At 35.1% G+C, this 18096-nt stretch overlaps 1 protein-coding gene across 1 annotated transcript in view; it reads right to left on the reverse strand.

Annotated features, from left to right (window-relative positions):
* Window positions 1-241: 241 nt before the first annotated feature.
* Window positions 242-18096, reverse strand: part of RASSF9 (Ras association domain family member 9) — a 30649-nt gene continuing 12794 nt past the window's right edge. Inside the window, exon 2 of the mRNA XM_047864841.1 lies at window positions 242-3500. Coding sequence (XP_047720797.1) covers window positions 2240-3500 — 1261 coding nt within the window. The 3' untranslated portion in view covers window positions 242-2239. The remainder of the gene's footprint in view (window positions 3501-18096) is intronic.

Consider the following 18096-nt stretch of genomic DNA (forward strand, 5'->3'; position numbering starts at 1 on the left):
TAAAGAATAGTTCCGTCTCCAGAGATGAGGGCATTATAGTTTAGTATATTTATTTGTATTATTATTCTAAATTAGAGGTGCACCATGGTGAATCAGAAGCACGGACACATTTGTATAACAAAAGAACAACTAGAAATTCTAAAGTGAATTTAAGTCAATGCTTCTGCTTTCTGACAAGAGTTTTTTAACATAAATTATTGTAGAAATACAGAAGTGTAATTCTTAGAATGTATCACTGTGCTTAACTATATATAAAAGCAGAATTCAAAGATTCTAAAATCTAGTCTAATACTATTTCTTATCAGAACTTCTTTTGAATTCAGACAATTAATTATATTATATAGCAGATAAGTAATGTTCTTTTTATTATTTTCTCAGTGAACAGTAACCCAAAGAAGTGGCTTTCACTTTTGGAGAACAACATTCCAATTGGTTTATCATTGATGATGATCTTCTGAATTTAATCCCCAGTAGTGAACAATGAATATATCAGTAATTTGCCTCATTGCTGAATGATTTAATGGGATTTTTGGAAATTTCTCTTTCTCAGATGACTATTCAATGACCTGTTTTTTTTTCCCCTATTAAACCCGTATTAGCCTTATTACTTACTCTATTATCACTATATTTTCCCTGGAATGGAAACTCGTACTTTCTTTACCCGCCAACTTCAACTAAGGCCTTTAGCATTATCTTGGTGCAAGAAATGATAACACAGATGCTCCCCAAAAGTGAAATACTAAAATATTCTATGTATCTTCCCAAAGATTGGTGAAAAGCCTGGAGGATGGAGTAATAAAAAAGGAGGCTAAGAAACTGAGTTAAACATGCACTACAGTAAGCTTGGGAATAAAAGGGAAGAAATAAGAAATACTGGATCTTCACCAATATCCATATATTCAAACTAAGTAAGATAATGTTCTTACTTACATGTGCACTGACATATAGGAAAAGTGTCAGGTAAAGAAAAAATAAACTGCAATAGTATTTATTTAACAGTACAATAAAACAGTAAACTAATTGTTTCAATATGATTACATCATGTGTTTACTAGCAAGAAGCAAAGAAGGGAGAGAGAGAGAGAAAAAAAAAAATCTTCCCACCTAAAAACCAGGTGAAACCAAACCTAGTCTCGTACTGTAATGAGTGTCCCTGAAGGAAGGATCTAAACAAGCCATTCAATTTGTTGGACATTTACCAGCAACCTTGAGGGAGGAGTGGGGTTAGAACTAGTACTTTTTTTGTTTGTTTGCACCTTAGATGAAGTTCTACAAACATAATCTGAATTCTAGTGTACTAGAATAAAAGACTATTGTCCATGTGAGCTCCTCTCTGTAGGTTCAGAGACAAAATGCTAATACTTATGGCATATAGACCTCTATTTTACCCACACAAAGGACCCCAAGTTGCCTCTCTTTGACTTTTGCAGACAGGGCATAAAGAAACAGAACTGTGGTCCTGTGATTTTCTCAGTAACCCACATCATACCTCACTCACAAAACAAACCTGCAGAGGTTATTTGTTTGATCAGATTTGCTTTGTCAGAGAAAGGCCGTGCATATTTCAATTTTATTAATTTTAGGCTTCTTTAGAAAAACTGCTATTGTAATGCAGCACTTGGCCCTCTCTCATCCAATCCATCCATCCACTGCCAGAATTTGCACATGTCCCAAAGGCAGCCCTTCCCACCTCCTGTCGTCTAGGTCTAAACAAGTAGAGAGGTTCAGAAAGTGAACAGAGATGATGTACATTCTAAGCATCAATGAGAAAAACCAAGACTTGAATTAATACACTTACTATACAATAGCTTTCATGTAGTTTACAGATTTAAAAATTCTGATGATAGCGCTTTGAAAAAATATAGTACAGCACATTTTAATTTGTTCATGTGTACAGTTTCAATATACTGACTGCACTATTAAGAATTAGTTTTGTTTGTATAAATCATTTCCTGCAGAAGCTATAAGATATTATAATTCCCATCAAATCATTTCTGTTATACACCTGCAAGCTATTTGTGTTGCATTCCTAATAAACAACTCATCGTCTAAACTTGTAATCATGAGGTCACTTTGGAAATCTTAAGTCAAAAATAAACTTACAAATTTCTCTAGCTTTTATTAACCTCCGAATACTTAACATGAATTACATCATTTTTCGGAACGTGATGTTTAAAATAAGGTTTCCTATTAAACAACCGTGAACAACGTTGCAGTAGCTCAGAAAGAAGCCATTCAAATTACGTTGACAGAAGCAGCACGTCTCCTACAGCTGTTTCTGAGTCCTGACTATGGTTAGAGCTGATACCAGTGTCTGAGTCTGTGTCATTTGTATACAAGTTAAGTGCTCTCGGAGTAAGGGAAGGACCATCCCCCCCGCTGTTGGGGACCTCAGATTCCTTCCCTCTGTTTTCCTTCAGTTGGCATCCATCTTTGTTGTTAAGATGAAGTGAACTGAACTCCTTGGCCAGGAATTCATATTCTTTTGCTTTCATCTGAAGCAATGAGTCAGTGTATTTAATCTCCTTCTGGATGCCACTCAAGTGAGAGTGGATTTTCAAACCGGCTTTCATGCTTTTCTCCAAATCACACTTAACATTTTCTAAATTAGAGCTTTCAAGTTCACTAGCAGCTGCCCCTTCTGCATCTTCATTTATCTCTGTGCAAACACTTTTTACCTCTTTCTCTATTTCAGCGGAAAGCTTATCAATGAGCATTCTGTAATATGCTAATTGCTCCTCCAGGTGTACAATTCCATCACTTTCGGTCAGGTCGTCTGGAATCTGGTTTTCATTCGAATGCAAGTCCAGTTTTTGCTTGACTTCACTGAAACTGGGCATTAAATATGCATCCTGGACATAATTTTCTCCATCATTTTCTACCCTATCGAGATGGAACTTCGCTTCACACTTTTCAATTTCCAGATCCAGCTCTTTCATTCTCTTGACTTGCTGATGAATAGTATGGTCCTGGGAAATAATCAGATGAACTAATGTCTCCATACTATCTCGCTCATGGGACACAGTGTCCTGCTTAATTTTAGCCAGTTTCCGGAAAGTTTTTCTGACTATTCTCTTTTGTTTATCTGGTGGTAATGTCTTCATGTAATTTGCTGGACTGAGTTCCCACACTTTTTCTGTGTTTTGCACTAATTTGGCTTCTGCTGTTCGCCACAGTGGAACTGGAAGGAAAGCATCTGCTTTAACCAAAACAAATTGCATATTGGGCTGCTCCTCTCCCCAAGCTTTCCAAAGCTTCAGGATTCTAGTGAGTGGAGGAAGAGCCCGTTCTGAGCCTCTCCACTTTTCTATGATGCAGTAATCACTGGGCTTCCCCAGCAGAAATCGTTTCTCTCCAAATGTAGTCTCATGTTCCTCAAGCAAAGCCTGGATGACATCAGCAGAGGTGGTGCGTTTAGTTAGCCCACAGACAATCTTCTCTTCTTGACAAACCCAAACCACAATTTCCTTCTCTTCTGAATCCATGTCTTTAGTGGGAGATCTGAAAGAAAAACAAAGTACATTATATTTCTGTCATCACCTGTGTAAACTCAGAAAGATGGTTTAACTTTAATACCCTTTCTAGATTTTATCCTTAATGAGAGATGCATTTGAGGCTGAGACTACATAAGAATCAGAAGTTTTACTGCAAGAAAAAAAATCAAGGAAAATATCGTAACTTCCTTTTATTTCTTAGTGGGCTCTGAAAAGAGCAGTTGTCATCAAAGACAACTGAGGCCATTTTATCTATAGAATCAGAGGTGATATAACTACAATTAGAACTTCTAGAGTTAAAACGATAATCAAAGTATAAATGAATAAGGGAAGATAAAATAAGATAAGTTTTGTTGGAGCCTTGGGACTAAAGACCATGGAAACATAGCATAGGAAGGAATGGTGGGATGATGCTGAGAATCACAGAGTTAAAAACAGTCCATTATTGAAGCACGTGGGTGGCTCATTCAGTTAAGCATCTGACTTTTGATATCGACTCAGGTCATGATCCCGCAGCTCATGGGTTTGAGCCCCACGTTGCGGTCTGCTCTGACAATGCAGAGCCTACTCTCTCCCTCTCTTTCTTCCCTTCCCCTACTCTCTCTCTCTCTCTCTCAAAAATAAATAAACATTTTTTAAAAAGCCCATTATTGAAAACAGTCATTTTTTCATTCAACAAATGCTTATTATATGCCAACCGTGTGCCAGACAGGTCTGAAAATACTAAAGCAGTACACAAAGGTGAGAACGGGTATAAATGTGTGATCTGTATAATAACAGGTAGTGGTAAATACTAGAAAGAAAATCCAACAGGATGAAGATATAGGGAATCATTTGGAAGAAAGAGAAGTCAATTTTATCCAGAGTATTTGGGAGATACTTCTCTAAGAAGATGACACTCGAACAGAGGCATACATTTTGAGAAGGCAATCAGAGACCTAAGGGAAGAATTCTAGAGTGAACAGAAGTGCAAATGTCACAAGGTACATTCTAGGGACAGAAAGAACAGGAAGGTAGTTGGAGGCTGAGGGTAGTAGAGTCAGGGGTTGTTGCTGGAGGGAAGGAAAGGTCAAGTGATAGGTGATGGGATCTAGCAGAAAGGCATACCCATTATGAGGAATTTGGGTTTTGTTCCAGTTTTAGTGAGAAGCCATGGGAAAATTTTAAGTGTAGGAGGGATATGATCAAATTTATGCTTTAAGTATATCTGGATTGTTTTTGGAATGGACTGTAAAGAAAAAAAGGAGCAAAAGCAGAGGCAGGAAGACTTAGTTGAAAGCCTAGTGCTGACATATAAGAAAGAGAAGAATTGCCTGGACGAGGGTTTTAGCTTCAGAGGTATTAGGATGTGGTCAGAGTTGGGACATACATACAAGTAAAGACTTGCTAATAATTTCCTCTGTAGCAAAGAGGGATGGGGAAAAATCAGTTTTCTGAAGAAAAAAAAAAACCACACACACACAGTAGAAGAAGCAAGAAAGTTCCATGGTTTGTAGGCTACACCTAGTAGAGAATTTCTGCGATGATATTTGCATCATGAATGTAAATCAAATTGACCGTGTCTTTCATTATATCTATTTAAAAGAACGTTAAGAAAAGATGATATAAAGTGAGTTACCATCCAATATGATTTATGGAGACAAGATTTTTGAATAGAATTGGCTTGTTGTGAGTTATGTTACTTTATGTAGCACCCTCAAAGCATATGACTCATGAGGCATGTATGGAAGAAATTTTCCCTGACTTCTAGAATCTTTTAACATTTAGAATTTACACTATTTATGTTTTAATACCAATAGTAACTAATCCTACATTATTATCTTTATTGACTCTCCTGAGGTCATAAGATGAAGGAACAAATCACTGACACCAAATGACAAAGAGTCCCCAGTACAATTTAAATATCCAACTGTATCCAAATTATATAAACAAATATTCAAAAAATCATACTGGGCTATGATTGTTCTCTTATAAAATATTTCACATTTAATGACCCAGCATTGAATAATGTGATATTTGATAATATCTACAACTCATTTAATAATTTGAAGCAGTCAAAAAGTAGGTAGAATTTAGGATAACAGAATTGCTTTCATATTTCAATTAGTATAAAAACAGCACACAAATGCATTCTAAGCAAAAACAAATAATTATTCAAAGTAACTTGATACTAACTACTATCTGGGTCATGGGTCTACAGCACAAATTACCTCTACATTAATCATTACCCTCATCTGTTTTGATCGTGTATATACAATACCCAAAATTAACAAACTTTTTTTTTTTTACTTTATGAAGCTAGAAGTTCACTTAGTAAAATGCATGATTTGAAAAGAAATAAGGCACACTCCATGCACTTACTGTATGTTAAATTATAACTATTTCAATATGTATTTTTTGTAAGTAATGGTAAAAATAACAAAATTGAGTAATTGTAATTATCTACCTCGTCAGATGACGTCAATAGCTATTACATTAAAACTAAGACCGTAGGGCATCTTTATTTTATTTTTTAGTGTTCGTGGTTAAACTCTAAAAACAATCTTACAGGGGCGCCTGGGTGGCGCAGTCGGTTAAGCGACCGACTTCAGCCAGGTCAGGATCTCGCGGTCCCTGAGTTCGAGCCCCGCGTCGGGCTCTGGGCTGATGGCTCAGAGCCTGGAGCCTGTTTCCGATTCTGTGTCTCCCTCTCTCTCTGCCCCTCCCCCGTTCATGCTCTGTCTCTCTCTGTCCCAAAAATAAATAAACGTTAAAAAAAAAATAAAAACAATCTTACTAACAATAAGTAGCACTAATTATAACCATCAGTCAGAAAACATTTAATAAATAAAACTGTTCTAAACTCTTTGCATTTATCGAGTTATTTAATCCTTACAAATCTGTAGGTAGGTAATAATATTGTCACCATTTTACAGATAAAGAAACTGAAGCACAGGGGTTTTTAATGACTTATTTAGTCAGTTAGTGGTGCATTGAGAATTTAAACCCAAGCAAGAAAACAAGCTCTAGAGTATAGGTCTAACCTTGATATTATAAAAACAAGTTTATTGGTTTGATGGTTTTCTTTCTAAGATTTTTTTTAAGTAATCTCTACACCCAACATGGGGATCAAATTTACAACCCTAAGATAAAGAGTCACATGCTCTACTGACAAAGCCAGCCAGGCACGTCTCGTTTGGTGATTTAGATATGTGGATTAAATTGGAAAAAAAAAATCATAAAATAAACTATTTTTTAAAGAACTTTATTATATAAATTTTCCAGAATGGAATGGAACAATGGAACTCTAATTTGCCGTTAGAACACTCAGTTGATCAAGGGAGGGCTTTTCCCAATGGCCAGCTATGGAGAAAAGTGTGTAAGACTATGTTACCTTCTGCACTTTTTCCTTATTAAGCATGTCCCTACTCTGATGCAGTACTAGAGGATTTCTGACAAGTCTGGGCATCTCTGTTGGCTGACAAAACTCATATATATAAGTCCTTACTGCTGTCTTTGAATAGTCCCCATGTCCTGTTCCAGTTTTTGGATGGGAAACATAAGTTCTGGGTCTCTAAGAAAGGATGATACATGACATATAAACTCTTCAGCCCTACACTACAGCTGTGAAGAAGACTGGGAAGCAGAGGTCAGGAAATCCTTTGGTATCCTACCAAGGATAAGAATGATGATGTACATGACAATTCCCCAATACATCCACATCCACATCTACTCCACATCCACATCTACTCCACATCCACATCTACTCCAGTTGGGATCTTTTTTTTCTTTTGGAAGGATGGAATGTTTCTCTATTGTGGCCTCCCCTAGATATCTGCTAATTTTCAGCTCATGTGGATAACGTAACCCTTATGGTCATTTTGCACAATCAAAAAAGATCACATTATTTCCACATTATTAATTCCATATTATTAATTCCGCATTATTTCCACATATGAGAAAATTAGTGCCTTTGTGATAACCTCACATTCTGACTGGTTCCAAACCTTGCTTTTTTGTCGTTTAATATTTATTTCTTTATTTGAGAGAGAGAGCAAGCAGGGTAGGGGCAGAGAGAGAGGAAGAGAGAGAATCTCAAGCAGGCTCTGTGCTGTCAGCCCAGAGCCCAATGTGGGGCTCACTCTTATGACCATGAGCTCATGACCTGAGCTGAGATTAAGAGTCAGACACTTAACCAATTGGGCCACCCAGATAGTTATCTCTAAATATTTAGAGCCAGTTATCTCTAAATATTTTGAGGAATTTTTACAACCATTATTCAAACTTGATAATATTAAAAATTCTGCCTCTTGATTGAACACGTTTAAAAGTAATGACCAGTGAATTTCAGTAATAAACCTTCCAATCCTAGTAGAAGATTCATCATGTTTAAATTCTACTTTTTAGCAGGCTTAAAGTATTTAAAAGTACTGTATTTATTTTATAGTACAGCTCCAATTGAATTTCTATCCATTTATTTAACAAATATTAGCTGACACCTCCTCTGTGCTTAACACAATCATGGAAATGCAGATGACAAAAAGACATGTATAATTTCAAAGGCAGTATTCCTGGCTTATTGCAGGAAACAATGCTAGGGTTGGGAAGGGAATACTTGTCAGTTGTAGTTTTAAGATTATTATTTCATCAGTGGTTTCTAAATGCTAGCCTGATGGCACCCAGCATCAGGCCAATGTAATTTGCCAAAATATTTATAAAATAGATATTAATCAAAATTACACCAATTTAGGAGTCTTAAATAATCACTACCTTGTAGAAATAATTGTTTTCATTTGATCACACACTCAACAGACATAGTCATGTGATATAAAGAATTTAATACTAGGACTAGAACTCTTAAAATATTCCCTTCCCAACTTTTGTGATTTCACCATCTAGTATAAGTAATGACATCTGCAAATACATATGCAACAAAAGGTTAAAAATACAAACTTAGACTAGAAAAACTGGTTTGTTAGCAATATAATGTCACAAACAGTTCTCACCTAGTGATTCAAATCTAGTAGTTGAGACATAATCTCCAATTTTAATGCAAAAGAAATACACAAGTAGCATGCCTAAGAGTGTTGTTTATTTGGTTTTACTTTGTTTCGTTTTTAAAAAAAAAAAAATTAACATGTATTTATTACTGAGAGACAGAGCATGAACATGAGCATGGGAGGGGCAGAGAGAGGCGGAGACACAGAATCCAAAGCAGGCTCCAGGCTCTGAGCTGTAAACAGAGAGCCCGACGCAGGGCTCGAACCCACAAACCACTAGATCATGACCTGAGCTGAAGTCGGACTCTCAACTGACTGAGCCACCCGGGTGCCCCTGTATTGCTTTTGTATATGTTTATTGGGGAAATAAGGGATAAAAATTTTACTGGACCTGAAACTTTACAGAGAACATACGATAACCACACAAAAAGTGAAAGGTAATAGAGCTTTAATTTATAAATGCCTTATTTCAATAATTCATTTCTATTTTCTATTTTTATCGCAGTGCTTTAGTTTCACTTATAAATAGACACATTGTCAATCTGATTAACAATATTTTTTTTCTTTTTCTTCTCAGCTCTCTATACGTTGCCCTTGCTCACTCAAAATTACTTAAGAGCACAAATTATTTTTTTTCCTGTATATTGGAAATGTGTTTGTTAATATTTGGTATTTTTAAACCAACAAAGTTACTTTTATTTTAGGCATTTCTTGACTTGCAGCACCCTTGATTTTTAAGAGCTCATGTGTACTGTAGACAGTAATATCATCCCAATCCTACAGATGAGGGAACTGAGACAAAGAGAAGTTAAGTTACTTGCCAAAACTCACAAAACTAGAAGGTAGAAGTGTTCTTTCCAACTCTGGCTTTTGATATTAACTTATGACTAATCCCTGAAAATAAATTAAAATAGCCATTATGAATACCTACTCACAAATATTTCCTTATTTATGAACTGCTTACATTCTTAAAATTATTTTTAAATTCATTGCTTAAAGCTCAATGCATTTTTCATATAGAATTAATTTTCCACCTAGTATAATCAAACTCCTGGCTTTATTATAAATATACATTTATAAATATAAATTTGCCTTCCTTCAAATCTGTAATTATTTCATTGACTTTCTAGGATAAAAGCAAGTATTGAGAGAGTCTTATGTATCTAAGTGTATAATATGAAAGGAGTAGTGACAAAGGGATTAATGGCAGATGGTAAGGTTAACATGGATGGAGGCTGCAGGAATGATTCTCTCTAGATAGTCTAGGAGGGAGTAACCAACAGGTAGACATCCAGATAAGAGGTTATATAAAAATACCATAACTGCAAGCGTATATTATTCATGTAGTTCAAATGGTTATAAACTGGGGTTTGCTTGGGTTATAGGATTTAAAATTTATAACTTTTAGATTACGTTGTAAAGTAAAAACATTTACTCAAAAATTGTACATGTATAAGAATAAAATAACTACTATGCTCACATTTAATTGACACCAATCTAAATTCTCTGTTATTTTGATAAATGTTCACTCATACAAACTGTAAGAAGATATGAAATTCTATAAACCAGAATTTAGTCAGATCATGGCTTCAAAGTACAGTACTCAGTGGGGCATCTGCCTGGCCCAGTCAGAAGAGCATGTGACTCTTGACTCTTGATCTTGGGGTCATGAGTTCGAACCCCATGTTGGATGTAGAGATTACTGAAAAATATATAAATAAACTTCAAAGTATGGTACTAAACATTCCTCATATCTTATTTTCAATGAAATTTCCTGAATAAATAATATGACCAGGAAGATGTAAATCAGTTATCATATTTTCACATGTATCAAGGTTATTTATGTTATGGTATCCACTTTAAGGAAGCAAAACCAATGAATAAAAAAAAAATTAAATGCCTTACATAAAGTAGTGAACCTCAAATTTTGCTTCTAATTAAAAACAGAAAGATCAATAAAAATTAAGGAATTGTACAATGAAATATATTTGAAAAATTGAATAAGATTATATTGTCTTTTGACTTGAACTCATTAGTCTATTTCAAGAATGATTAATGAGAAATAGAGGCAAATGCTATTAATATATAAATATCTAAGGTCTGTGACTCCCATCAATACAGAACTGCTTCATACAAGCATCTTTTACTATGTTGTACTCACTGGAAACTGAATTAAAACTAAATTGAAATATTCAACAGATTTTACTACATATTCTAAATATATATTACACTATGTCTATAACTATGTAGTATACATGACATTTCTTACTCGCATACTGTTTTTAATTACGTATTTTAATACTTTATTAAATATGATAATATTGCATATACCCCAAGATTCTCATGAAAATATTTTGTTTTCTCACTTACCACACCTCTGGTTAATTTATTTTAAACTAGTTAGAAAATTAGTTATTTATACAGAAGAAAATAACATTTACAGCATTTTATCACATGCTTCAAATTTTTTCCCTCTGAAACATTAATAACATTTATTTGTGAAGATGTGCAAAAAAGTGTAGTGGGAACAAATGGACCTGAAATTTTCAATTTATGATTTCATCTTAGCTATCACTAAGTCATTGTGAATTCCGAGAAATCATTTTTTTTCTAATCTTCTGTACCCTTCACTATAATACTGTAATATCTGACTCACATTTTTCACAATGTTGCTACAAATATCAAATAAGAGAATGAGTAAAAGAGCTTAGAGAATTGTGAAAAAAGTACTGGGTAAATACAGGTTATTAAACTAATAACAAAATTACTGTTATTATTTAATGCAGAGAGGGGCATAGTGTTTTTAGTATGCTTATTCAGCAATCTTACTGACCTTGCTATAGTAGTTAATAATATTATTTTACAAATACTTTCCAACCTGTCTAACAATATTTTTCCACCTGGTTCCAGTTGTCAATTTTTTTTTTTTTTGCATGTGTACTTCCAATATAACTAACTGTTTGGCTAATAAGAAACACTTAAAAACATCATTAATATAATCTGTAGCTCACAGATGATCCAAGAATGCTTTTAATCTTTTTCTCATTTTATAACTCTCTGATTTTGATTAAAATTGTGCTAATGAGTTGCACTACACTAAAATATATATATTATTCTGCAAGAATTTCATTATTCAGTGTGTGCCTTTTTTGGGATATCACCAAAAAATTAAGATTTCTATGCTAAGTAAAATTCTTCAACAGCATGTATTAACTTCACTTACAGGTACTTTTCCATATTCACGCTGAAATAATAATTAAAATTAAATACTGGAATTCTGAATTCACTCTACTGTCAAACCGGAAATTAAAAATATTTCTCCATTGATAATTAATATTAACATCACAAAAACAATTATACAGAATTAAGATGAGTTGGCTTGTAATTACAAATGCAATATTCACACACTCAAGTATTTATTCAATAATTTTATTGAGTAATTATGCACAAAGCATCAGAAAATGAATTGTCTAAATCAGGAAGTTTTAAGATAAAGAATTTACTAAGATACTACAATGCCAACTTGAAGATCTCAGAAAATATATATTTACTGACAAAAAATTCAGTATGAAAGCAGAGAAAAATGAAGATAAATGGATAAACTTTGGCCATTTTTTTTAAGTTTATTTATTTTGAGAGAGAGAGAGAGAGAGAGAGAGAGAGATGGGGAGGAGCAGAGAAACATGAAGAGAAATAGTCCCAAGGAGACACTGTGCTATCAGCGCAAAGCCCGATGCAGGGCTCCAGCTAACCAACTGTGAGATCATGACCTGAACTGAAACCTAGAGTCAGACACTTAAACTCAGCCACCCAGGTGCCCCAAACTTTGGCCATCTTTATTCAGCTATCCAGAGGAAAAGGGCACTGAAGTTGAGGCACAGGAGAATAAATCAAAGAGTAACATTTATTCCTAGTACATAGTAGACATTAAACTTTAATTGAAATTTGACATCTAGGGGCGCCTGGGTGGCGCAGTCGGTTAAGCGTCCGACTTCAGCCAGGTCACGATCTCGCGGTCCCTGAGTTCGAGCCCCGCGTCGGGCTCTGGGCTGATGGCTCAGAGCCTGGAGCCTGTTTCCTATTCTGTGTCTCCCTCTCTCTCTCTGCCCCTCCCCCGTTCATGCTCTGTCTCTCTCTGTCCCAAAAATAAAAAAATAAAAAAATAAAAAAGAAATTTGACATCTAAAACTAATTAGGACTTGGGGCACCTGGGTGGCTCAGTTAGTGAACATGTGCACTCTCTCTCTCAAAAATAAACATTTTTTAAAAATCAAAATAAACAAAGAAATAAATAAATAGATACATAGATAGATATCTGGTCATTTGTGCCGATTGCTGAATACATAGCAAACATTATGAATATTCCCTTCAAATTATCTCTTAAACCTCAAAACACATTTCTAATCCTCAGAAGATAGAGGAGTTAATTTTATTATGATATCACTGTGCAGTTCCATGCCATATCAAGGAACACAACTGGAACTGATACAGTATGAATACATATGTCATTCATTTTTGTGTCCTCTATTCTGATAAATGAAATACAAATAGCAATACAGAAAGAAAAAAAAAAGTTCCTGCAAGGAGATTCTGATCCAGGAGAAAGAAGATTTTAATGCCTCATAATAGATTTTTTTTATAGGTACGATGGATGAGTATGAAGTTATAAAAACCATTCTTAGGCAGTTCTTTTGCAAAACACCGTACCCAAATAAATTATAACTCTCACAGGGTATGAAGTCCCGTCCTTTTAACTCTTCAACATGTAGCTCACTGTATGTGGCACTCATATTAAAAACACATCAGTAAATAACACATAGAGATAGAATAACCCAACAATGAAAGTTTCAGAAATGATGAATAGAAAAGAGAGCCACAAAACAATAATAAGAAAAGAAATTTGATTTCAGTATATTTATCTCAGGCTCAAGTCTGATAATACCTTGTAGGAATTCACATTTCTTTGAATTAAAGCATATAATTCATTAAAGAATAAAAATGGATGATGATAAAAAGCAAGTTTACCAAATTAAGTTCCATACCAAAGGTTATAAACTAATATTTGAGTTTACAAGCTTAACTCCATACCAATGATAAAATTTAAAATGCTGAGGATGCCATAAATAATCAATTTGGTTGCTGAATGTTTAAATTATAAGTCACAGGCTATTTTCAAAATAAAATATCATACTTTCAAATTTAATAGCATCTTTTCCCGATAATCAAAATTATCACAGTACAACTATAACTAGTTTAGCTAATAAGTTACTTAGTTTTATCATTATTATGTTATAGAAAATTTTTATTTTGTATATGATTGGGCAGCTTTGTAATAAGAGTAAAGGAATGACTCAAACACAAACAGAAATCTAGAAACAAAATTGGGTAAAGATAAAGGCTTAAATGTATTTTTAAAAAGGGATGCTTGGGTGACTTTTGGCTCAGGTGATGGCTCCATGCTGGGTGTGGAACCTGTTTAAGATTTCCTCCCCCTCTCCCCCTCTCCCCCTCCCCCTCCTCTTCTCCCCCTCTCCCTCTCCCCCTCCCTCTTCATCTCCCCCTCCCTCTCCCTCTCCTTCTCCTTCTCCCTCTCTCCTTCTTCCTGTCCCCTGCATCCCTTCTTGCACAGGCTCCTGAGTACAAAATCTCTCTCAAAAGAAAAAAAGGTATTAAAAATAAAAAAAGTTCTATATAAATTAACTGAATCCATACCAAGTTAGCTATCCTCCAAATAAGCTGTCCATTCTGAATTATGGTGTATGAGTTTTTATAACTTGCATTTGTCAATGAAACAGTAGTTTTCGCTAATGTGAATAAATGGGGAGGATAAAATGCAAGATAAGATGATCCTTATGTTCAGGAATTTGTCATATAGCTCAGAAGCAGCAAAGATATGCTTACAAAGAGATATTTTGAAAATTCAAGATCATCTTAAACAATATTGAAAATCATGAGATACACTCTGAACGAATATGCTATGGAATTCCAAAACCTAAAAAAAAATAACAAAACTTAAGTCCTATTTAATAAATAATAATAAAAACAGTAATTGACCTCAATGTTTTCAATATATTCTCCACTTCTATAACTCTTTGTAGAAAGTCCGAGTAAATAAAAGAGGTTCAAGAGATTTAATTTGAGCAATATGTTGATTTAGATCTTGTCCATAGGGGTGCTTGGCTGGCTCAGTTGGTGGAGCTTGCAACTGTTGATCTTGGGGTCATGAGTTCAAGCCCTATTTTGGGGGTAGAGTTTACTTAAAAATAAATAAATAAAAATATTTAAGATTTCATCTGTAAAGTAGACCTCACACTTTTTTTTTTAAGTATGTACCCAGTGTGGAGCCCAACAGGGGACTTGAAATCACAACACTGAGATCAAGAACTGAGCTGTGATTAAGAGTCAGATGTTCAACCCACTGAGCTACCTAGGTGCACCAAGAAGATCCTTTCAAATAGTGATTTCACATGATTATGTGTGGACTTGGTAATTGAAAGACAGGTACTTAGAAAATAGTAGAGTGACTGGGGAGAGGTGTGTGTGTGAGAGAGGATACATTGGATAATAGCTCACTTTGTTGAATGCTTAGTACATGTCAGGCATTGTTGTAAGGGCTTTATATATATTAACTCAGTTAATTTTAATAACAACCCTACCATATGGGTGGTATTGTTAAATCTATTTTACAGATTAGGAAACTGAGGCACAGGAGGTTAAAGATACACACAAACACACACACACACGCACACACACACACACACACACAGAAAAAAATCACTAGGTTTATGTTCTAATGCTAGTTTAATTTTCTAGGAAGTAAGCCAAGCATGCGGAGTAAGAAAAGCCCTCTACATAAAATAATTGCAGGGTAGCTATAATACATAATTCCCATAAACAGACAAAAGGGAAAGGAATGTGTAAAGAATGTGTATTGGAGACAATGGGGGTTAAGTAAACCAGGTTCATGGTTCGGATTCCGGAAATTGATTTAATCAAACTATAAATATTTAACATGTAGTATTTACCAGAAGAAATGTTGAGCAAATATCTAATCTCATTGGAAATTCTTATGCTTATTTCCCAGTGTTACCTGTGCCTGGCAAATAACTTAAGTTTCCTTGCTGATTTGTACTTTTCAGAAAAATATTTTATAACAAGAAAGCATATTCATTAAAGGAACATTGCTTAGCCTGAATATTTAGTTTAATGATAGTTGTGGTTCTGTCAACTTTTAACATGAGTTTTCCTGTGGGCAGCTAAGTCCATAATTGGTTTTGCCTACTTGGTGGAAGATATTTCCTGATGATCGTGACTCTTTTAGCTCGCATCTGCCGGCAGCCACCTACTCTTCCCTCTCTAAACGTATTCTGAAATGTGTTGGCATAGCACTAGAGACATGTAAGAATTTGAATTACCCAATAGGATAGCTGAAAACACAAGATGAGACCCTTTATCCCTGATTTCCACTTTCTGAACATATTCTATAATAAAAGGTAATAGCACACAGCTTCCAAATAGAAGCTTCATCTGAAATAATCAGCCCTTCACATTAGTTGCAAATAAATTACCTAAAGGGCAATAACAACTTTACAACGTGTAGAAATATGAACATACCAGGGCCGGTGATGCCATTTTGTTTTAAAAAAGGAGATACTTGAAAATATCGCTGATAAGAGAATTGTTCATCCATGTCAAAAGCATCCTGAATCCGTTTACCTTCCCCAAACCTTAAGTTTTAAATATGCTCTGAATTTTGCTGCCTGCACCTCCTCTAGAACTTTGCTTCAGAATTTATCCCTTCTTAATTTTTTTTTTAATCTTCTACCTTTTCCTCTGGCCCTTCCGACTATCCTGTCATGTTGTAACCACCCTCATTTTGGCCACATATTCCCACCACCTATCTTTTGTTCACAAACTCAAATAGGAATCCACAGTCACTTTCTCCAGTTCTTCATTTTTCAGTAATAGCAACCCACCATAAAGTGACTTCCGCCCCACCCACCCCCAACAGACACATTTCTTCTTAGGCTTATTGGAGATCTCCTAACTGTCAAACCCAGCAGCCATTTCCGGAACTGATCTGACTTGACCTCTTTGTAACATTATGCACCGTGACCTTTCCTTCCCAGGTGAAACCCGCAGAAGAACCACCCCCAGTTCACCCACAGAATCAAGGCATATAAATAAATAAATAAGTAAATAAATGAATAATTAAAAATAACAAAAATAAAAATAAAAAATAATCCAGACAGTGGAAAAAAGGAGAGACGGAAACAAACCGCAAGAGACTCTTGATGATAAGAACAAACTCTGGGTTGACAGAGGGAGGTGGCAGGGGAGGATGGGCTAGATGGGTGATGGGTATTAGAAAGGTACTAGTGACGAGCACTGGATATTGCATGTTAGTGATGAATCACTGAGTTCTACTCCTGAAACCAATATTGCATGATATGTTAACTAAAATTTAAATTAAAAAATATCTCCAAAGAAAAAAAGAATCAAGACAAATAACAAGTTGTCTTCAGCCACTAATTTTTAGGATGTTTTATTATGCAATAGGTAATAGCTGATACAAATAAAATCCCCCAAGTTCCTGTGACTCATTTTTTGTCTCACTGTACACATTTTGTGGGTAGGTCTAATATTGTCCACAACCTTATCAGTCAATTGTATGCTAATAATCCCAAATCTAAATATTTTGCCCTTGAGCTGTGGATCCATATTCTCAACCTCCATTTTTCATGCTTACTTCATATTTATAGTGTATAATCCATAGGAAACTCAAATTTTACTGATCAAAACTAATTCATCATCCTCTCCACTCATATTACAAACTATTCACCTCCTGATTCCCCACCCTACTGACTGTAATCACAATCCCACCACCTTTTCTCTCAAGCTTAAAAACTTGGATCTTTCTAGATTCTTTTCTTTTTTTTAATTTTCTTTTTTTATTTTTAAAAATTTACATCCAAATTAGTTAGCATATAGTGCAACAATGATTTCAGGAGGAGATTCCTTAGTGCCCCTTACCCATTTAGCCCATCCCCGCTCCACAACCCTCAGTTTGTTCTCCATATTTATGAGTCTCTTCTGTTTTGTCCCCCTCCCTGTTTTTATATTATTTTTGTTTCCCTTCCCTTAGATTCTTTTCTCTGTCTCATCCCCCTTTAACAACCAGTCACTAAGTCTGTCTTATTCATTCTCCCAAATGTCTCACATATGCACATTTATGTCAATCACCACTGCTATGATTCAGACAACTCTCAGTTTCACAACGGATTACTAGTAAGTTATTACATATTGTCTTATTACAAACTTTTGCCCACTTCACATTTGTGCTTCACAATATTGCCAGGCTACCCTTTTTAAACTGTAAGTCTACCAGTATACCTTCCTTCATTAAAATCTTTAAATGGTTTCTAAGTCTTTTTTCAATTTCTCTCTCTTCCTCTCCTTGTCCCCGTCTCTCCTGTCTCTGCCCTTCCCCCTCTCTCTCCTGCTTTCTCTCTCTCCTGCCTACTCCTAGGATTCCTTCCGTGATCAGATTCCCCCATATCATAGGCAAGCACTCTTTGATATGCATATTAATATGCACATAACTAGCTACCCCTAACTTCTTCC

The sequence above is a fragment of the Prionailurus viverrinus genome, chromosome B4 (genome assembly GCF_022837055.1).
Source record: "Prionailurus viverrinus isolate Anna chromosome B4, UM_Priviv_1.0, whole genome shotgun sequence".
NCBI lineage: Eukaryota > Metazoa > Chordata > Mammalia > Carnivora > Felidae > Prionailurus > Prionailurus viverrinus.